This window comes from Sinocyclocheilus grahami, unplaced genomic scaffold, assembly GCF_001515645.1.
Source record: "Sinocyclocheilus grahami isolate Dianchi unplaced genomic scaffold, SAMN03320097.WGS_v1.1 scaffold316.1, whole genome shotgun sequence".
Classification (NCBI taxonomy): Eukaryota; Metazoa; Chordata; class Actinopteri; order Cypriniformes; family Cyprinidae; genus Sinocyclocheilus; species Sinocyclocheilus grahami.
The window spans coordinates 561,889-586,182 of NW_015505495.1; the positions used below are offsets into that span (position 1 = coordinate 561,889).

Here is a 24,294-nt window from a genome sequence, read left to right on the forward strand (position 1 = left end):
AAACAAAGGGGAAACTGGAGGCGGCCCATTCAAACCAGCGCAGGTTCGGCTACATAAGGAGCTTAAAATATCATCTTGTTGTGATGTTGGGTGCCAGAATCGACGTAATACAGCCACAAATTAGAAATTTGATCGCATATCTGCTGCCACTGCCAGACAAAAAACCGACGACAGCTGTGGTTAAATGTGATAAAGCGAGCGGACTGGACAGAAACGATTGTCAAAAATGCTCGCGTTTGCAGCGCACACTTCTTATCAGAAAAGGTTTAATAAAGTATTGTCTTTTGTTGTTATGGGCGCGTCTACAGATTTCTTGCCATATGTCTATGTTTCTTGCATCTCATGACTATGTCGTGTATGAAATAATGTCTGTGCATGTGTATAAAACAACAAACTGATGATTCATATAAAATCATTTGTAATTGTATATACATTGTTGTGATTAATTGTGGCTGGAACAATAGTGTAGCTGTAAAAATAGTTGCCTGCTGAAATTGAAATATATATACATCTTCATCATGACTAGATAGACACGGTGAGTTTGTCTTTACTACACGTTAGATGTGATCACCTCATAGTAACAATTCTGTCAGATCGTCCATCCTTTGAGTAAGAGTGTAACGTTACAGGGCGGCCGATCTGGTTTCGTGGTTAAAGTTAACCTTTTCAACATGTTTCCGTGTTGTTGTTGTTGCTCAGCAATGGCATGGACGTGATGTTGTCTGGGGGTTTGGCTAAAGGAGAGCGGGACGGTGGGCGGTGCTCGGGGTGGTGACTGAAGACGGTGAATGTGTAGTTCTGACGTCAACTTTTTACGTCACAACAGTTTGTGAAAAATCACAGCTACTTTATGCAGGCTGTGTGCATTTTACTGTGGACTGACTGTTTTGAAACGTATATGGTAGTTACATAGCACCTAGACCTCAGTTATCATGAAAAAAGCCAGGAAATTTAAGTTTTGACAATATGGGAGCTTTAACATCCATCCACTCAAAAGATAATTAAAATGTTCTTCACACTTTCAAAAATGTTCTTGTATTGCATTATTTTTAAGTTTCAAGCATTATTTTGATGAGTTCTGCTGACATAATAATGCTGATCATTATATGAATTTAATATTGCGTGCAAATTCAAAACTCCACTTTATGTTTGTTTGTGTTTATTTATTTATTAATTAAAATATTTGGCACAAAAATGATGTCAATTATGTTTTTCTAGAAATGAATGTTTTCTTAATTTAAAAAATGTCAATGATTATGTTTTCTTAAATAAAATGGCACATAAATATTCATTTATTCATTTTAATAAAAAATCTCTGAATAATGAATGTTTTTATAGAAATTAACATTTTCTTAATTAAAAAACGCACCAAAAAAAAAACTTTGGCACAAAAATATTGTGTGAAATGTAAACACTCCACTTTCTGTATGTTTGTTTATTTATTTATATAATCTTTGGCACAAAAATTATGTTATTATGTTTTTCAAGAGATTTATGTTTGGCACAAAATTTTATGTCATTAATGATGTTTTCTTTAAAAAACATTGGCATAAAAAAATATTGCGTTAAATTAATAAATAAATAAAAAACTCCACTTTCTGTTTGTTTGTGTTTATTTATCAATTAATTAAAATATTTGGCACAAAAATTATTTCAATAATGTTTTTCTAGAAATTAAAGTTTTCTTTAAAAAAATGGCTGAGTATAAATTCAGAGTCCTGAGTATAGATTCGGCACCGGTATCGTAAAAAACCCAAACGATACCCAACCCTAGTTATTTTAGTACTTTAATAAGTTAAACTAAACAAAAAATAGGAACATCTGGTAACTAGCTGAAATAAATACATTTCATTTGAGTTAACATTTTTTTCCCCTTCTTTGTTTTTTTTTTTGCTTAGTTTATTTAGTAACTTGTACAATATTACAAGAACATTTTTTTAAATTAAATAAAATAAAATATGTTTTTTAAAATGCTTATAATTACCAATATTAAGTCATTTAAAACAACAAGTGAAATAATACCCGTAAAAATTCCTTTAGTGACAACAGCTTATAAAGTTGCGTCTGCTGAAAGCAGTCAAAATTTACTAAAATAGTTGATAATGTGTCTCTGGTTACTAAAATGACTTATTATTATTCACACGGATGTTCGTCATAAAGCTGTGCAGTGTGTGCGGGGCTGATTTCTCACACAATACACTGTGAAAACATGCCGAGACAAAAGATGCATTCCAGAGGTTGACCAGCGAAGCCAGACACAGACGAGTCTGAATGATAAACAGACTCAGCGCTCGCGCTTCATCTGACACACGTGCATCACCCGTCTCGCGTAGCACTTACAGAGAAACAGAGACTTCAGGCAGGAACTCAGGTTAAACCAGACGCTTATTGTTTTTAATGAAACAGACAAAACCGCAATATAATAAAAGTGTTATTTTAGTATTATTTACTGTATGCAATAGTTTGTTTTTAATATTTTCAGTTTACATGTTAATTTTAGTTTAATTTTTAAAAATATAGTTATGTGCTTTTGTCATTTTTATTAGTTTTTTTGTTTAGTTTCAGTTCATTATAGAGCTTCAACTTCAACTTATTTATTTGATATTTTAAGTATTCATTTTAATATTAGTATCATTTTTATTAATATTGTTATGTGCTTTTGTCATTTTTATTATTTTCCCCCCAAAAATATTACTATTACATTTTAATTTATTTTTATTTCAGTTTCAGTTAATTTTAGTGCTTCAACTTAAACTTATTTATATTTATATTTTCAGTTCTATTGTAATGTGCTTTTGTCATTTTTATAATTTTTTCCTAAAATATTACTATTTAATTTTTATTTATTTTTAATTCCATTTTAGTTTAGCTTCAGTTAATTTTGGTGCTTCAACTTAAACCTATTTATTTTTATATTTTCAGTTTGCATTTTAATTTTAAGTAAATTTTTAGTAATATGTGCTTTTGTCATTGTATTATTTATTTTTTTAAATATTACTGTTTAATTTATTTTTATTTCCGTTTTAGTTTAGTTTGTTAATTTTAGAGCTTCAACTTAAACCTTTATATTTTAAATTTTCATTTTAATTTAATTTTTTTATTTTGTTTTTAAGTTTTAGTTTAATACTGTTATGTGCTTTTGTAATTTTTATTAGTTTTACTTCTTCAAAATACTTCTATTTAATTCATTTTTATTTCAGTTTTAGTCTAGTTTCTGTTAAGTTTAGTGCTTTAAATTTTGCAGTTATTTGCAAAGGCTACATTTCTAATTTTTGTTTAGAATCTTTTCGTTTCAATTCATTTCAACTTCATTTCAATTAACAAAACTTATTTTGAATTTTTTTAAAAACTAAGTGTGAGGCAATAACCGAAGATGTTTACATGGGAAGTTGGTGCATTAATTACAATTGATCTAATCACTGATACGTGCACAAACATGCCCTCTCCTGCTTTAGCCGTATATATCCCATCATCCTTTGCAGCACTCAGATACCATCACTCCTCCAGGCAAAGGAAATGACTTGACATGTGATTGAATGCGATAGATAAGATGAAAATGACAAGGTTACGAGTTTAAGCAGGAATTATCAGATGAAAGCACACTCTCATTCATCAGCTCATCATCCTCCCGTTACACTAAGAAGAGGCTGCATACAGGAAGTAGAGCTGGGAAACAGGAAGTAGAGCTGGGAAACCGAGAGGAAAACATAAGCACTAAATAACCGTGTTAATGTTGTAAAATCAATCAATTCTGAAACTAAATTCAATTTCAGCTGTAAAGCAGCTTTACAGAAGGTAAGTGTCATAATTCAGCTCAATTCAGCTTGATTTTTGCTCTCATCCAATAGTGTCCATGCCGTTAAATTGATAATATTACTATTATATATTTTATTTGATGCATTTATAATGATTTTTGAGGATTTGAGACACTAATCAGTCACCAACAACAACAAAAAATGATTTTTCTCCCCTCCCTTTTAAGTGTTATTTTGTTCTCCCAACTATGCACGACTATACAGTTAGTTAAATGATATTATTTGCATTTATCATTGTTTGTTCCCTGCTGTTCGTGACCCATCAGAACAGATCGGCAACCCATGTTTTGCAAAACTCAAAATGTCAGTGTGGGGAATATGCATAAGTGCATCGACTCGTGTCGTTCCAGGTAAATGAATATAAGATAGCACTAAATATGTGCTAAATAAGAGTTAATAGTAGCAGTGCAACTAATGCTGGTCTACAAATGGAAATGTGCTGACTAATGGACTGGAGCAGCTCAAACATGAACTTTTAATTACCTATATTTGAGTTAATCGTTGCATGAATAAGGCCAGGAATAGTTGGACTAACACTTCCATTTCATGGAAACACCTCTATTTATTATCCGTGGAAGAATGTAAGTCAGAAAGTTTGTAGCAGCATGAGCGGATGATGACAAAATGTTCTGTTTTGGCTAACTAAAGTCTTTGTCTTAGGAATAGCATCACTAACAGACTTCTCTATCTTGTGTTTCCTCAAACATAATGATTCTCGGCATTTCCTCTGGCTGCTATTTCCAGCTCAAGGCACTGATTGTTTTCCATTTGACATCCCGAGTGTAAGACGAGATGATGCTTACCTGTTCTTTCACCTGCCTGACCATGCAAAAACTAGAAGTGACGCATGCTGGAGCTCTGGCTGCATTAAACCTTGTGCTATTGTTCTTGCAGACTGTCTCACCTCGAGGCAACATGAACTGAACCCAGTTCAGGAGATCATGAGATCCAATAGCTTGTGATCCAAAGCCCTTGAGTCATTGCAACAGCCAAACGTTGTAGGAAATGCAAACTATAACACAAAACTTGACTAAATGAGAAATGCATTGCAAAAAAATGGTGTTGCATTATAGTTTATGGAACTAAGGGCCAGATTTACTAAACAGGGCATATTAGCGTCAGATCGCAATCCTATAAAAGCACAGATGGGAGTGGAAATTTCTACTGACAATGCACAAATTAAAGAATACAGATAATTTCCATAATGACCAACACAATCCACCCAGAGCAGCCAAATTAGCGCAGGGCCGATGGTAATCAACACAGGCACAAAACAGCTTAAGACATGCTTTTTGGCTTTAAATAATGGCGCAAATACTAGTAAACCGACTGCTGCAAACCTTAGTAAATCAAACATTCTCCTCCCATAAATGCTGCATGTGAAAGTGAAACTTCTATAAATGCATATGCAAAGATCAGCCTCAAAAATTAACTGCCTTTTCATTGATAATGTTTCATTGTGTCTTTAGTAAATCCAGACAGTAGTTTTAAACGCCAAAAGAGGGTTTGCACATGTGCAAGCTGTTAGTAAATCTGAATCGTGACTAAAATTAGTCTATAAGATGCAATAACCAGGCTCAGATGGAACATGTCTGTGTGTTAAAAGGCCATGAACTACCACACCAGTGAAACATTTCATACATACTTCGGCTCACAAAGCTGAAGATCATATTCTCATCACTGCTTAAACTACTTGTGCTATTTAGTATTAAACCACCAGACTCAAAGCAAAGCAAACGACTGTGCTGACCACTGTAAAGTTGCATTAAGTCTAAGGAAAAATAAACACTACATTGTTGGGAGAAAAATGGACATGCTCCGGGCCAGACTGACCGGTTCTATTTATAGTTATTCTGTACAGACTTACACTGACTTCAACCGTTTTGATTCATGTTATAGTTATTCTGAGGACACAAAGCCAAATCCGAATATCCAAATCCTTCAGCACCTGCCGTGTTCTGCGATCACAAATCATATGAAGCACATTTGTCCCTGATTTCATTTGAATTAGTGACAGAACGTGAAAATTGCATCAGCCGATAATCATGACTGATTTGCCAATTAACAGAAGCGCTGCTCTCGCTTCTATTAGCTCTAAACCTTACCAAATGCATAATAATTTCTTTTTTTTGTAAATTACATTTTTACACACACACAAATCAAACATTCTCCTCCCATAAATGCTGCATGTGAAAGTGAAACTTCTATAAATGCATATACAAAGATCAGCCTCAAAAATTAACTGCCTTTTCATTGATAATGTTTCATTGTGTCTTTAGTAAATCCAGACAGTAGTTTTAAACGCCAAAAGAGGGTTTGCACATGTGCAAGCTGTTAGTAAATCTGAATCGTGACTAAAATTAGTCTATAAGATGCAATAACCAGGCTCAGATGGAACATGTCTGTGTGTTAAAAGGCCATGAACTACCACACCAGTGAAACATTTCATACATACTTCGGCTCACAAAGCTGAAGATCATATTCTCATCACTGCTTAAACTACTTGTGCTATTTAGTATTAAACCACCAGACTCAAAGCAAAGCAAACGACTGTGCTGACCACTGTAAAGTTGCATTAAGTCTAAGGAAAAATAAACACTACATTGTTGGGAGAAAAATGGACATGCTCCGGGCCAGACTGACCGGTTCTATTTATAGTTATTCTGTACAGACTTACACTGACTTCAACCGTTTTGATTCATGTTATAGTTATTCTGAGGACACAAAGCCAAATCCGAATATCCAAATCCTTCAGCACCTGCCGTGTTCTGCGATCACAAATCATATGAAGCACATTTGTCCCTGATTTCATTTGAATTAGTGACAGAACGTGAAAATTGCATCAGCCGATAATCATGACTGATTTGCCAATTAACAGAAGCGCTGCTCTCGCTTCTATTAGCTCTAAACCTTACCAAATGCATAATAATTTCTTTTTTTTGTAAATTACATTTTTACACACACACACACATATATGCATATACTGTAAATGCTGTGCATATACCGTTGTATGGCATTGCATATGCATGCATATATATATATATATATATATGCATGCTGCATATGCAATGCCATACAACGGTACACACATACTGTATATTTTGGTCAGTTTGCTGTCTGCATTAAATTTTATTTACAAAAGTGATTTTATATACATAAGCATATTAAACAAGTGTCTACGTTAATGTTTCAAATAACTTGTCAAATTCCCATCGTCATTCAGCGAAACACATACAGTATATTTATGTAAATTAAACTTACTCTGACCTCTACTTACTAAAATATATAAAAGAAAAAAATACTAACATCTATTATATTTTGAATGATTTAAAACTTATAGCTGACAAATGGGTAAAACCGAGTGGTTTGAAGGATATAGTGGCAAAAATTGGTAAAGATTTTAAATTCCAATGAATTATCGTTTTGTGGGCTGCAGTCTGATCCTTAAATAGTCTTTCAATGTCATCAAATGATTATTGTTCTAAAAATGCCTGACAAGATTTTTTTTGGTATATGAACTATTGTTTCTTTCTTCCATGTCTCATAAATAGAGGTGTTGTATTTTTCCATGCAATGGCTATTTGGCTATATGCACAATTCATTCAAATATGCATAATTAAATGTCCATGTTTGAGCTGCTCCATTAGTCAGCAAATCGGCAACTCTACACTTCAAACTGCTAAACATTTTTAATATCATATCATCGTATTATTCTGGCAACCCTGTTCTCTAGTTATCAGTATCGGCATCTGCCACTAAAAAAAAACTCTTATTGCTCGAACGCTACTTATACAACAGCAAAAGCATGCAATTTCATAATGTGACGATATCCACTGTACGGCATCACAAACTTCAGCACTGCTGCAAACACCAGGCCTGTCCAGGAATTTCACAGCAGCGCAGAAGTTTTCCCCAGCGCAGGCCATCCAGAGCACGCCCAGAACGGGCCCCGAGCTCACTTGGGCGACTCTTGCATGAACACAAACCCAAGTAGAGGCTCCGTGAGCATGCATTTGACCGCCGAGGCCCATCAAACTCCTCTGTGCAGCAAAGTGACATAAGAATCTCAGCAAACACACATGCAGGCAATCTGAGAGCGGATTCAAACTGACAGCTTTGACCTACAATGAGGAGAAACACAGCTCAAGCATGACACTTTATTAAAAGTAATGCAGTGATTTTATGACTCTACCTGCTTTCTCCTTTGGCATTGGAGGGCGGAGGGTGAAGAATAGTCTGGTTTTCCTCCATCTCAACCACACATTTTGTGCTGAGCTCAATCTCTGCAAGCCAAAAGTGATTAAAACTCGACTAGAAGTCATGATAAAAAAAAGTCTGAAAACAGCACTTAACGTGAATATAGAGCCACAGCAACTTCTAAAACAGATTTAATTTTGAAATAGCAATGCTTTTTGCGATTTTAAATGGTCTCTTACCTCTCCTGTTCATTGGCCGGACTCGAACCGCTACTTTTACTTTAGTATCCGACATTTTTGTTACAATGTAAGGCTTTAAAGTGGAGGAGAAAGGGGCTAGCTGCTCCGCACGGCTAGCCGAAGAATAACATGCAACTCCCCGCAAAGTCCCCCACAGAAGCGTCTGAGGTGCTTGTGCCCTGCTAAAATACTCCAACAGTCCATACCCGAGCGGGAAAAGCCAGATGAATATGAATCCAGATGAGACTGTGTTGCATTCGGGTTGAATGTGTGATCCTCCGCCGCGGGGAGAGCAGCTCCTCTCTCTCAGCCAGCCAGCAGCATCCAGACCGCCATCTTCCGCCGACTGACCCCAAAAACACACAAATGTGCAGTGTGCATGAATATGCATGAAAGAAATGGGTTGAAAAGAGACCAGATGGACCTGTGAAGCTCCCACATTGCGATATAAAACGACTGGTTACGTTAGAAACAGCCTTACCTTGAGTCATGATCAATAAACTATTAGCACTTTATCTATACGAAATGATTCCTAATGTTTAATCTGTACTTGCATTTGTTGATTTCTCCATTCAAAAAAGTACTGGCATGCAGAAACATGTGAATTAACAGCTTTATCCTTTTTTAAAAATATGATTTAATATGCCTGACTCAATTAGGTTAAATGAATAAAAGTCAGTTTTAAGTGTAAAGCTTCTGAAGACCAGTTCACATTTTACAATTGACAGTAAGAATTGGCAAATCTGATAAAAGAAACAAATGACAAAATCTAAAGAAAATGAAGACAACTGAAGTATAACTACATAAATATTTAATGCAAAATTTTTTTTAAAAGTTGATATGCCACTTTTAAAACTTTTTTTGTAAAAAGAAAAAATCTATTTACATCTATTTGTGATGACATTAGCACTATTGACTATACTTTATATATATATATATTTAAAGATATTGATATTATAATGAAATTACATATTTTTAGCATTTATAATTACATAAAGATTAAATGCAGATTAAAAATGCCACTTACTGTATGTTTTTTAAGATGGTAATATCATGGTACTTTATGTTCGTACTCCATAAAATGCATGCTCAAAAACACTTTATATATATATATATATATATATATATATATAGATACATACCGATAGATAGCGATACAGTATATGCATGTATGTATATTTAATGATATTGATGTTATAATGATGTTATATATTTTTTATCCCAATTTATTAAAAGGCCTTTTATGCTTAACCATGAATGCCTTGAAATGTTTTCTTATTTTCATACATCATATATTATTTAATGCTTCCTTTTGCACATATTCTCATTGTATGCCGCTCAAATGCAAACACTGAGCGATACTAATGCACAGTTTTTGTCATGACAATAAAGCACATTAATCAGATTTTCTCTAGTGAAAGTGCGGGTGGTTTTCACTGAGATGTGAGTTATGGTTAGAAGTGCTTTATAATATGCTGTGACGACAACAGCAGTCTAGTACGATCAAGGGAAATGGAGCAGATTATGGGATTCCCCTATGGGTTGCTTTAATCTCTGTGGATTAAACATTAAGAATTCATCAAATAATGTATTGCATGCAGTTTTAAATAAGCATACACCCATAAGAGTTACACTGGGTGTATATTAATTTAAAATGACTTTTGATTAAATGTTGACCTGTAGCAACTTTGTAAAGTCATAGTTTGTGCCAATGACTGCACAGTGGTTCCCAAACATGTTCACCTATTTTAGGTTCCAGGATCCCATGCAAAATAACCATTTGGTTATTATTAAGGCACTGAATGACATGCCAGTTCATAAATAATGGAACCAGTGCGTGAATTTCTTCAGCAAGGAATATTAGGGATGACTGACATACAAATCATTGAATTCAGATGTTCCTGTGTTTATAAATCAAAAGATAACCATAAGAAAAGAATACTTGACAAGTGAACTTTAGATTTGACAAACTTGATTATGCAAAATTACTTACAGTTTACGTATTAGAGCTATAAGTCAAGGACAATCCCACTGGAGCAACCTGGAATTGAGTGCATTGATAAATACATTATACAATAAAATGCATTGCACTGCATTTTGTACACTCTTGTATATTCTCATTCATATATGTGACCCTAGACCACAAAACCAGTCATAAGGGTCAATTTTTCGAAATTGAGATGTATGCATCATCTGAAAGCTGAATAAATAAGCTTTCCATTGATGTATGGTTTGTTAGGATGGGACAATATTTGGTCGAGATACAACTATTTGAAAATCTGGAATCTGAGGGTGCAAAAAAATCTAAATATTGAGAAAATCATCTTTAAAGTTGTTCAAATGAAGTTCTTAGCAATGCATATTACTAATCAAACATTAAGTTTTGATATATTTACGGTAGGAAATTTACTAAATATCTTAATGGAACATGATCTTTACTTAATATCCTAATGATTTTTGGCATAAAAGAGAAATCAATAATTTTGACCCATACAATGTATTGTTGGCTATTGCTACAAATATCCCCCAGCGACTTAACACTGCTTTTGTGCTGCAGGGACACATATAGTGTAATATATCATGAGTACTTATGGCATGCTTACAAGTCAAATTCCCAATTTGCCCAATAAACATGAACTCTATTAACCTTCCATTTATTAGCTTTGAGCTTCAGCCACAATGCCACCAAAACTCAACTCACAAACATGCACCAAAATCCCATAATCAGTCCACCTAAAGAACAAACATGGATTGTAATAAAAAAAAATCTATTTTTAAGCGCTGGGCAGTAACTGATTACATGTAATCTGGATTACGTAATCTGATTCTATAAATTAAGTACTTGTAACTAGATATTACATCTTTAAATACTTGTAATGACTGCAGTTAATTTTTTAATGATTACATACATAATCAGTTCACCTAAAGAACAAACATGGATTGTAATAAAAAAAATATCTCTTTTTAAGCGCTGGGCAGTAACTGATTACATGTAATCTGGATTACGTAATCTGATTCTATAAATTAAGTACTTGTAACTAGATATTACATCTTTAAATACTTGTAATGACTGCAGTTAATTTTTTAATGATTACATATTATTCACACAATAACAATAAAGTATTCATAATGTATTGATTCTCTTTAATTCTTCTTTTTCATCTTTTACATGTTCCCTTTTTAATATAGCCTGCCGCTTATATATATACTCAGAAAGTCTGGACATTCACATAAAGACCACTAGTCAGGTGGCCACGCAGCATCTGACCACTGGATTTACAAAAATCATTTCAATTTTAAACATTTCAACATTGCATCAACTACTAACGAACACATTAATTTTAATTGAACTATCACTCAGTGGGTTATTGTCTTTTGAAGGCCTTTGTCTTTCAAACACATAAAAAATGCACAAATTCACATGTAATGCAAGGACTTTTTTTTGTCAGCTAAACCTCTTTCACCTAATAAATTTACTTGAAGCCCCCCTGAGATATTAAAGTCAGTGTAAAGAGAACTTTTTTTTTTTTAGCATTAAAATTTGGCTGGGTGCTTAATGACACATTTTTCTGTGGTGTGATAAACTCAGAACACACATTTAATATTGACTTTGCATGGACTTTAAGATAGTAAGTTAATAATTAAGTAACACACACAAGACATTTGCATATTCACGGTTTAAAAGTAATCAAAAGTAGTCTGATTCGATAACCTAATGGATTACATTACTAACCACAGATTTTGTCATGTACACTCTAAAAAATGCTGGGTTGTTTCAACGCAACTTTGGGTCAAATATGGACTAACCCAACTTTTGGGTTAAAAATGTAATGTAAAAATTTAACCCCACGGTTGTGTTAGTCCATATTTGACCCAAAGTTGCGTTGAAACAACCCAGCATTTTTTAGAGTGTAATTTGGAATCAGTAATGGACTACAATTGGTAAGTCTGTCTAGCAATGCTCATTTTAATAAGTTAATAATTAAGTAACAAATTGGCATATCACAGTTCAAAAGTAATCAAAAAGTAATCTGACTATTACCTAAATTATTTAATGCAATGGATTACATTACTAACCAAAATTTTGTCATGCAATTTGGAATCAGTAACGGACTACAGTTTGTAAGTAATCTACACAGCAATGCTCATTTATCACAGTACAAGTCTTCAGCGTCTGCAGTATAGACCTTGACCGCATGGTCTCCACTGTCCAAGACAGCAAGAACGTTGTTTCAACGCAACTTTGGGTCAAATATGGACTAACACAACCGTGGGGTTAAATTTTTACATTACATTTTTAACCCAAAAGTTGGGTTAGTCCATATTTGACCCAAAGTTGCGTTGAAACAACCCAGCATTTTTTAGAGTGTAATTTGGAATCAGTAATGGACTACAATTGGTAAGTCTGTCTAGCAATGCTCATTTTAATAAGTTAATAATTAAGTAACAAATTGGCATATCACAGTTCAAAAGTAATCAAAAAGTAATCTGACTATTACCTAAATTATTTAATGCAATGGATTACATTACTAACCAAAATTTTGTCATGCAATTTGGAATCAGTAACGGACTACAGTTTGTAAGTAATCTACACAGCAATGCTCATTTATCACAGTACAAGTCTTCAGCGTCTGCAGTATAGACCTTGACCGCATGGTCTCCACTGTCCAAGACAGCAAGAACGTTCAACAATCACGTCTCCATTTCTTTCAAAAGCCACCGCAGATATAACCAAACTCAAAGCGTTCTTCAAGTGAAGACTGAAACCGTCCACCTGCGTCAAAGGAACGAAGTCACTATTGAACATCCTCAGCGTGAAGCTGCTCTGAAGTCGCTCCATGATTGTGATGTTTCCCGAAGCTCTGCAAGAAGCAACCGAACGCGTTTTCGTCAATTCTTTTAAAACGACTAGGTTCGCTAAAACCACGCCAGAAGAAAAGTCCATTACGACTTAGGCTTCCCATCTGAGCGTCGGTCACAAAAACACATCCACGGTTGTCTACATCTACACCCCACGGCAGTCGAAAACATTGGACGGTCGCTAAAGAAGTGAGTGACTTTGAGTGACTGGTCACCAGCATCAGTGACCAAAACATGTCTAGTTTTGGTCAACGCAACATCTAGTGTGTAACAGACGTTGGACAGCCATCCAAAGGCGTTCACTAAAAACGGCATCGTGCACCACCACAATCTGTCCTAATGTTTCGTCCACAGCCACTCCAGTAGGGTTGACCATTGTCCCCTATCCTCCGAAGGCCATACGGAGACGTAACGTCCCCCAACTCGAGCTTTCAGCCCATTCTTGGTGATTAGCGGACAATTTGGGACGAGCATCAGACAGCAGAAGCTCTTGGAGATCGGTGAGCAGTGTTGGGGGAGTAACGCGAGTTACGTAATCAGATTACTTTTTCAAGTAACTAGTAAAGTGACGCATTACTTTTTAATTTACAATACAATATCTGAGTTACTTTTTCAAATAAGTAACTCCAGTTACTTTGTTTTCCCATTCATTGACTGACAGCTCTCCTGTCCCCGTGTTGAGAGAAATCAGGAGTAAGTGAGTAAGAGGCGCTGTGTGAACAAGAGAATAAATGTGAACATGCATTATCTCACTTGCACAAAAACAGATCCAGTATTCCTCAAAATGAATGAAAGCAGTGCAATGCAACTAAACGTACTAAATAGCACAAATATCTTTTATGCATTTAAAGGGCCCCTGAGATGCGTAGAAACATGCAGCTTTACTTTAAGTCGGCGCAGACCACAAAATGTATCGGAGCTATTTGAATTCTACACAGAATGCTATATTTTACAGCAATATAGATGAGATTGTGGCTGGCATACCCTGCGGCTTTATGGAGCTCAACGGCTCTGAGCGGCTCTAGCCCAAGCTGTGATATAAACTAATGCTATTGGCTATTTTAAAAAGGGGCGGGGCTGCTTGATATGTCCCGCCCTGTCTTCCTGTTTCAGTTCAAATGACGTCAACACATCTCAGGGGACCTTTAAAATAAGCATGACATTTGTTTTTCTTTCTTTTTGTTTCACTGCTGAAGAGTGTTGAGTTTTCTTCTCCTGCATTCTATGCTTCATGCAATCCAGAATGGCTAAGGTGCATTCGTTTAAAAAAAAAAAAGTGTGAAAGGGCCTTTACATTAGCCAAAAATAAAAAAATTTATATTAAAAACAAATGAGCAAGCCCAGCCCAAATGAGAAAAAGTAACGCAAAAGTACCGTAACGCATTACTTTCCATAAAAAGTAACTAAGTAATGCAATTAGTTACTTTTTTTAGGGTGTAACGCAATATTGTAATGCATTACTTTTAAAAGTAACTTTCCCCAACACTGTCGGCGAGTGCACGACATTCGGAGGAGCTGCCAGCGTCCCACAGTTTTCTACAGAAAGGACTGGACGGGGTGGGACAAGGTGCAGATGCATTTGAGATCAAGGGAAAACCTCTCAAAACACACTTTGCACTCCAGCAGGTTAGACCAGATCTCTGTTAGGATGTCTTCTGCTCTCATATGTGGTGTGACGGGAGTCTCGGACATCTTGTGCTTTATATAAATAAATGCTGGCCTAATGATTGGCAAAAAGGGTTGAAGGGATGAGGGAGAGCTTTAGACAGCAGACTGCAAGGGATAAACATGATCATGTGACTGTATAAACATGAACCGAGAGTCTGTAGCCCTCGTGTGGTGAGATGGCAAAATCACTTCATATTTCAACAGCTGTTTTATATAAAGCATTCAACATTTTTTACTATTACTAATTGCATTTTCTAAAGTCACACATGCACATACAAATCTAGATATATTTAATTGACCTTTTAATCCATATCATCTATAATGAAGATGTTTTAATGTCACAATTACAGCTGTGATTACACAAAAATATAATTTTGTCTTTATCTTTAATAGGAATTTGAAGTAAAAGTACTTGAATCACACGAAGAAGAAATGTCTGGATTCAGTTTCACCTCAAAATTAAGAGAAAAAAAACAGGAGACATTATATTTTGCATAAAAGTTATATATATATATATATATATATATATATATACACTATAATGTGACAATCATAAAATTGTATAAAAGCAATTCAAATCTATATTATTATTATTTATAATAGTCATAATAATTAATTAACATAAAAAAGTGGGAATTTTTGGCAAAAATAAAATACTTTATATATTCACTATAATCATAAAATTGTATAAAAACATTATAATAATTATAATAAATAAACATGACAAAAGTGGCAATTTTTGGCATAAATAAAATAGTCTATATATTCACCATAATCATAAAATTGTATAAAAGCAATTCAAATCTTTATTTTTAGTAATAATAATAATAAGCATTACAAAAGTGAGAATTTTATATTTTGCATAAAGAAAACTGTCTATATATTCATTGTGACGTTATTCAATATAATCCTGAAATTCTGTAATAGCAATTAAAATCTATAATATTATCATAATTAGTAATATTAACTGTTACAAAAGTAAGAATTTTATATTTTGCACAAAGAAAATAGTCTACATATTCGCTGTGACATCATTCACTATAATAATAAAATTGTATAATAAAATAAAAATGTATTTTATTATCATTAATATTAGTCAAGTCAAGTCACCTTTATTTATATAGCGCTTTTAACAATACAGATTGTTTCAAAGCATCTGTACAGCATTAATTAGGAAAATATTGTGTCAATAATGCAAAATGATAATAGCAAACACTAATTTTTCAGTTAAAGGCACAATATGTAATTTTTTGCCGCTAGAGGGCGCGTATTCAAAAATTTAGTGGGTAAATGTCCTTAATTGTCCTGGAAATTGCACAACAGAGCACGGTCCTGAAATAGGCTTTATGAAAGATGAGCTGGATGTCCTGACAGGTTTTGTGAGGCAGTACACGTGTCTATTTCAGTCCGGTGTGTGATCTGTCTGATATATCTGAAGCTCAGATCACAGCTGAGGAGGAGAGAAACACTCACACACTCACATCAGTTATATCCACATCTCCTCCAGCGGTTCAGAAACTATCCGCCATACTTCACACATAACTGACCTTTCATACCAATATGATTGTGATTTAATGTTAAAGCACACACTACTTCATCTATTAGCTCAGTTCATTATCATGTGAACAAATCGAACAAAGAACATCTGAGAGTTTGTCCTAACCAGTCACAGTATTTTATTGGTTGTAACTACTTCTGTAAAATAAATAAAATATATATTGTAAATGATTCTATAAATTATTTAAATGATTATAGAAAAATACTAAATAACTAGTATTGTATAATTAATGTAGTAATATTATCATTATGATCAAATATTTATGAATTTATTATTAAATATATATTTTATAATTAATTATAGATATTTTATAAATATAAAAATAATAATAATTATTATTGGTTGTAACTACTTCTGTAAAATAAATAAAAAATGTGTGTATATATTATATTTCTTATTATTATAATATATATATAAATTATTTAAATAATTTATTATAGAAAACATTTTTTATTTTATTAATAATAAATAATAACAACTTATTGTAGAATTAATATTATAATAATAATATTATCATTATGATAAAATATTTATAAATGTATCATTAAATATATATTTTATATACAAATAATAATAATTATTATTGGTTTTAACTACTGTAAAATAAAAAAATGTTTGTATATTATATTAAATATATATATAAAATGAAATATATATGATAAATTATTTAAATAATGTATTATAGAAAATAATTTACAATATTTAATGATAAATAATAATAATATTGTATAATTAATATAATAATATCATAATTATAAATATTAAAATTAATTTATTATAAAATATACATTTAATGATTTTATGATATTTTATAAATATAATAATAATCTACATACAACTGTATATTAAACATCATCTAATGAACATTTTTGTTTCTGAGCAGACAATCAAATGCCTTATTGTGTCGGCAGAAAAGCCCAAAACCAAATTAATAATACAGAAAAATACAGGAAAATACAAAATCACAAGAAACAGATGAAATTTAATCGTAAAGTTCAGTTACATCCCATGTCAGCTGTGAGCAAACAAGCATCATATATTGAAAAGCTGCAGAGTTCAGTCACGTTATGCCATTCTTCACAGAAAACGAGCGGTTTAATATCACTGAAAGACACTGAATCATTTACAATTTACGTGAGATGCAAATATCAGGACAAAAAGGCATTGAAATGTTTCACAGCGGCTGTACAAACACACAACACAAGAGTTTGGCAAATGGATGTGAAGCATCACGGGACGCTCAGACCGTCACATTAATACAGAGACAACACAATGAATTCACAGGACGTGGTGTTCGATTACGAACACTAGTGATGCCACGATAAACATAATAATCAGAAATGTTTCTCGAGCATTAAATCAGCATATTATACTGATTTCTGAAGATCATGGACTTTTTCAGCTTTGAACATATGCTGTATATTATTTGAAATCGTGATATTATTTCACATGTATTTGGTGTTTTTGATCCAATAAATGCAGCCTTGGTGAGCAGAAAGCATTCAAAAATCTTACAGACCTCAAACTTTACATTTACATCACACACACACAAAAATAAAAAAAACATGCACCAGCAAAATGCACAAAAAGAATGCGTTTTAAGAGGTAAAAAGGGTCCATTCTGATTTCATGTTGACTTTAAAATACATGATAGTTTGTAGACGCATTATGATTTGTGACCCTTGAGCTCAAAAGCAGTGTTGAGTCGCTGGGGGATATTTGTAGCAATAGCCAACAATACATTGTATGGGTCACAATTATACATTTCTCTTTTATGCCAAAAATCATTAGGATATTAAGTAAAGATCATGTTCCATGAAGATATTTAGTACATTTCCTACCGTAAATATATCAAAACTTAATGTTTGATTAGTAATATGCATTGCTAAGAACTTCATTTGAACAACTTTAAAGATGATTTTCTCAATATTTAGATTTTTTTGCACGCTCAGATTCCAGATTTTCAAATAGTTGTATCTCGACCAAATATCGTCATATCCTAACAAACTTATCCTAACATTTATTCAGCTTTCAGATGATGCATAACTCTCAATTTCGAAAAATTGACCCGTATGACTGCTTTTGTGCTCCAGGGTCACATATGATAACATAATGTGAAAAATCGTCTGCATACAGTAAAATACACCGTTGAAAACATCTGTGACATAGATTACAGCACTGTTACGAGTCACGCATGCGACTGAAAACACCATGACGCACAGCACTGCTTGGGATCTCACCTGGTTAACCAGTCTCTGAAGTTCAACAGGTGAAGTCAGCTGACTAACTAAACACAGTATTGCCTTTTCAAAGAGCAAGACCTGAGCCAATCTCACCCTTCATAATCTCATTCATCTGATGCTCCCTCCGTTCACAGGAGCCACACGTGTGCAAATCCTTTCAGAGTCGGGCTTATTTCTCCACGCCGTTGATGCTTGTGTTATTTACAGAGTCCCTCCGTTTCCTGGCAGAGGAGGAAGTCGTGCTGTCCGTCTCAAACTCTCCTACAGCACAAATGCATTACAGTGTGGCAGAAAACACTGGCGCACATGTTTGAGTTGCATAATGCATGCATGCATGCTAACAAAGATCTATAGGCCAAAATAACTGGACATGTTCCCAAATGCATAATGATAGTTTACAGTTTCTGCAGGATACTGTGCATAGCATGCAAACATATTATATGCATTGACTAAAATATACATTAACTATACTATATTTATATTATAGTCAATATACATTAACTGAAATAAAATATATTAAATAAAATTTGAACATTTTATTTCAGCTAATTGCTAAAGCAAAAACAAACAAATAAATATATTTAAAAAAAATACTAAAACTTGAACTAAAATGAAAATACAAAAATAACTAATTCAATATATTTAAAAAAAATCTAATAAAAATGACAAAAAAATTACTAAACTTTAAAATGAAAATGAAAGACATAAAAATAAAAACTAATTTTAAAATATTTAAAAACAATATCTAATAAAAATGACAAAAAACAACAAAATTACTAAAATTGTCAAATTAAACAAAAAAGGAAAATACGAAAATAAAAAATGATATTTAATAACAATAAAAAATTAATTCTGTCGAATTAAAATGAAAAATGCAAAATATCGAATTTTTTAAATAATCTAAAATTACTAAACTTTAAAATTAAAATTAAAATACAAAAATAACGAATTCAATATATTTAAAAAAATCGAATAAAAATGACAAAATAACAACAAAATTGCTAAAAACTTTAAAATTAAAATGAAAGATATAAAAATATTTTAAAACAATATTTAATAAAAATTACAAAAAACAACAAAATTACTAAAATTGTCAAATTAAACAAAAAAAATTTAAATACGGAAATAAAATGATATCTAATAACAATTAAAAAATGTTATTCTGTCGAATTAAAATGAAAAATACAAAAATAAAAACATTTCAAAATTTAAAAAATATCTAATAAAAATGTCAAAAAACAACAAAATTACTAAAACTGTCAAATTAAACTACAAAATGGAAAATACAAAATCTTAAAATTATATCTAATTAAAAAAAAAAGTTAATTCTGTCGAATTTAAAATTAAAAATACAAAAATATCTAATAAAAATAAACATTTTAATTCTGTCGAATTTAAATGAAAAATACAAAAATAAAAACCATTTCAAAATATTTAAAAATCATAATAAAACTACCTGGATGACCTTGATCTTCCATTTCAATTAATAATAGAATGCGATGTACAGTACATACAGTGTGCAGTACGCAGTAGAATTAAAAACAGCTTCCGTCTGTCTTCTGCTAGTTCACCACAAGAGATCATAACACTACAGCTTCGATTAATTACCCTAATGAACCATTAATAACCAACACATGATGCTTCTTTACCTCTGCATTCAGACACAGCGTCGTCCGGCTCCGTGTAAATACTGTCCTCACACTCCGAGAAGCTCTAGAGTCAAAATATCACATGATTTACAGCTCAAAGCCCTAAAGACCGAACACTGTGTGGACACTGTAAACATCACTTTTATATTTGCAGTCTCAACTATACCAACTCAGGATCTCGGTTGCTGAATAAATGCAGTTGTTTTAATAGAGAAACATTATTGCAATCTGGAATTAGGAATTTCACTGTTATATTTGTTTTCAGTTTTCATAATGTAGACCGAGAGAGTGTATATGCAAGTCTTTGATATTAATTTATATGATAAATAGCCTATAATAAACCAATAAACTAGAGGAGGTCAAATAAACCATGTGCATGAGTTTGATTGATATGACATTCTGTTGATTTGTGCTTATTGGTGAAAGTGCAACACTTCTAATGCAGTGTAAATCATTAAAGTTGACTTGAGAAAGCCAGCTTACTGATCTACTATTTAGCCTTCTTCTTCTGAGCCAAAATTTGAACTGCATCTCCTCCTAGACCTTTAAAGCTACAACCACCAAATTCGTGTCAGACCTTCAGACTGGTCTGAAGTTATTTGCTATGACTTTTCTAACTGTTCCGACTTCCGGTTTTCGTAAACCAGACTATCAAAACCACCGGAAATCCCATAGACTTTCATTGAGGGGGTGAAAACTTTTGTACAATGAGACTTATATGGTGTTTTAAGCTGTCTATTGCTATAGCAAAGCTTAACAACTCCCTACTGAAAAAAATGGTGGGATGCTTTGGCTGGTCTCCCAAGCTGGTTTTAAAGTGGTTTTGGCACCTTTTTGAGCTGGTCAGGCTGGTCTTAACTGGTCAAGCTGGGAGATCTGCTAAAAGAACAACCAAGTTTAAACCAGCTACTTTCAGCTTAAACCAGCTAAGACCAGACAACTAGCCTAAGCCGGTTTTAGCTGGTTTTATCAGCAGGCTTTTTGCTAAATCAGCAGGTTTTAGCTGGTTTCTAGCTGATTTTTTTACTAAATCAGCTGGTTTTAAGATATATTTGACTAATTCAGCTGATTTTACTTGGTTTTAGCTGGATTTTTTTCATTCATGTTACCAATTTGTTAAATCACGTTAAAACATGTTAGCAACACGCTAGCAGCATGCTAATCATACTAGAAACTTGCTAGCAAAATGCTAGTAACTTGCTAATAATGCTAACAACATGCTAGTAACATGCTAACCATAATAGAATCATGCTAGTAACTTGCTAATCATGCTAACAACATACCAATAATGCTAGCAACATGCTAATCATGCTAGAAACATGATAGTAACTTGCTGATTATGCTAGAAACATGCTAACAACATGTTAGTAACTTGCTAATCATGTTAACAACATGCTAGTAACATGCTAATAATGCTAGAAGCATGCTAGTAACTTGCTAATCATGCTAACAACATGCTAGTAAAATGCTAATCATGATAGAACATGCTAGTAACTTGTTAATCATGCTAGCAACATGATAGTAACATGATAATCATGCTAGTAACATGCTAGTAACATGCTAGTAACATGATAATCATGCTAGTAACATGCTAACTATGCTAGAAACAGGCTAGTAACATGCTAACTATGCTAGAAACAGGCTAGTAACATGATAATCATACTAGTAACATGCTAACTATGCTAGAAACATGCTAGTAACTTGTTAATCATGCTAACAACATTCAGACTTTAATCTTTCAAACTATTTTAAACTGAAAACCGTCAAACTTTTACAACTTTTTAAAAACTTTAAAACAATAAACTTTCTGGCCTGACTTTCTCAAGCCAACTTCAAAGTTTGTCTATGAACTTTACTATCTAGTTGCAATTATAATTTTGAGCAAAATAATCAGTTTAACCATTATACAGCATGACGAAAAAGTTTTGATCGACTAAAACGCTCAGACATTTAGTCGACTAAGACTTGACTGGACAAAAACAGGACAGTATGATAATAACTAAAAAGCACATTTGACACAGGACTAAGACGGCTGACGAAATGAAGGGATCAGGAAGAGGAGTGATTGAGTAAATGACGACGCACCTTCTCTCGGGGCCCGTAGTTCTCAGCGTACCACACCATCCCATACAGACACAGGAACGTGATGAAAGCCTTCAGACACAAAGACGCATCAACTCCACACGAAAACAACTATTTAGAGACAATCTCCTCCCACAGCTGCCAAGAAAAGCTCTGTAGTGCTGAATGAGCGCAAATCAAACAATCGCAGTGATGCAACGTACAGCTGAGAGTAGGGCTGCTCGATTACGATTAAAGAGGTTGCCATGACATCTACATTTAGAGATTTAGAGAAATTTCGCAATTCTCAACACCACAGCAGAATACTACGGTCGAGATACTAGACTGATATTAGTTATATTAGTTAAAAAACTAAAAAAAGGTCAGTAATATAAAAATTAAAAAAAGCAAAGGACAAATACAATTAGAAAAAAAGATACAAATGAAACAAACAGTGCATTAAGTTTTTTATGCAAGTCTAAAGTATTTAGCTAACAGCTACTACAGAAACTGAATAATCGAATGCAAAATAAAACTTCCTTCGTTTCTTATTAAAGCTACAAAAGTCCTTCAGTCGAGAGCAGTGAGTGATTTTCTCTGTCTTTTGTTGTTTGATTAATATTAATCTCACAGTCAGCAGCAGGAATATTAGGCTGCTGTCACTTTAAGAGCTGCACGGATCCAATTTACTGTTAAGCACATATTCTCATTCTCAACTGTTTACGTTCACTTATTACATAACCGATGAGGGTTTATGTGATTAATAATCACCAAGTGCCACATTTTGACACATTTTTGCATGTATTTGACCGTTTAGGCGCGCACCTTAAGCTAAAAGTTGACTTTACAGTCCGTGTTCTGTTCCGTCGCACGCACAGAAATCCTCCTGAGCAACAGCGATAGTTCTCTTTCGTGCTTTTAAAAACATGAATAAATCTAATCAGCTTTAATAAATCAAGCACGTCCCATTTTGCGAAAGTCACGTTATGATTTAATTGATTTGCACGTGAAATTGGGCTTTTATGGAGGAGCGAAAGCGCACCGCCTGCAATAATCTCGATTATTGTATTTTCATAATCGCTGGAGGCCGAAAATCGAAATTGAAACTGTATTTCGATGAATTGCACAGATCTATCTGAAAGTGCAGAAAAACCACAGGAACTCACCAAACACACGAGCCACAAAATCACATAGAGAACCTGCGTCTTGGAAAACAAGTCCTGTCCAAATTTAATGCAGGCCAGCGCCTCCAGGAAAGCGATCGCCCTGCAGGACAGAAAACTGAGTTTGGCATCATTTTGGAAAACACTGACAGTGCCATATTTTTTTTTCTGCGACATATATTGCAATGAAATTTCACCAGATGACTGGAATAGCTTTAGAATAAATCGGTCCAGAATTTGTCGCAAAATGCATCTGCATTAAAAAAAAATTCTAATTTTAAAAAGGCTGAGAAATTACTTTCTAATCTGATTTTTATTTTTTTTTTTTAAGGTGAAATCTTTCAGGGCTTCACAGGATTATAAAATACTATAAAATAATAATAAACATCATGATTTTATTGTGATTATTATGAAACAAAAATATTAAGCAAAAACTAAATATATTGTAGAAATATTGTAAAATAAAAAGAGCAATACAAATTATTTGATTTTACTGTAAAAAAAAAAAAAATTGATTTCTTCATTTTCAAACTCTTTTATTTTGACAGGTTGCTGGCAAATTTAAAAAAATGCAAATCAGCATATTAGATTGATTTGTAAAGGATCATGTGACACTGAAGACTGGAGTAATGATGCTGAAAATACAGCTTTGATCACAGAAATAAATTACATTTTAACAGATATTCAAATAGAAAGCAGTTATTTTAAATTGTAAAAATATTTCACAATATTACTGATTTCGCTGTATTTCGAATCAAATAAATGCAGATTTGGTGAGCAGAAGAGAATTCTTTAAAAAACATTACAAATCTTACTGATCCCAAACTTTTGACTGGTAGTG

The 24,294-nt window shown here is 33.1% G+C and overlaps 2 protein-coding genes across 2 annotated transcripts in view; both read right to left on the bottom strand.

The window, feature by feature from the left end:
- Positions 1–8,657, bottom strand: part of LOC107601961 (uncharacterized) — a 23,471-nt gene extending 14,814 nt beyond the window's left edge. Inside the window, exons 1-2 of the mRNA XM_016294334.1 lie at positions 8,252–8,657; positions 8,008–8,098 (exon numbers count right to left, since the gene is read on the bottom strand). Of these exons, the coding sequence (XP_016149820.1) occupies positions 8,008–8,098; positions 8,252–8,642 (482 nt within the window). The 5' untranslated portion in view covers positions 8,643–8,657. The remainder of the gene's footprint in view (positions 1–8,007; positions 8,099–8,251) is intronic.
- A 9,752-nt stretch (positions 8,658–18,409) lies between these two features.
- The window catches only part of ptdss1a (phosphatidylserine synthase 1a), a 23,244-nt gene continuing 17,359 nt past the window's right edge, over positions 18,410–24,294 (bottom strand). Inside the window, exons 10-13 of the mRNA XM_016294363.1 lie at positions 23,457–23,556; positions 22,315–22,383; positions 20,230–20,293; positions 18,410–18,841 (exon numbers count right to left, since the gene is read on the bottom strand). Coding sequence (XP_016149849.1) covers positions 18,750–18,841; positions 20,230–20,293; positions 22,315–22,383; positions 23,457–23,556 — 325 coding nt within the window. The 3' untranslated portion in view covers positions 18,410–18,749. The remainder of the gene's footprint in view (positions 18,842–20,229; positions 20,294–22,314; positions 22,384–23,456; positions 23,557–24,294) is intronic.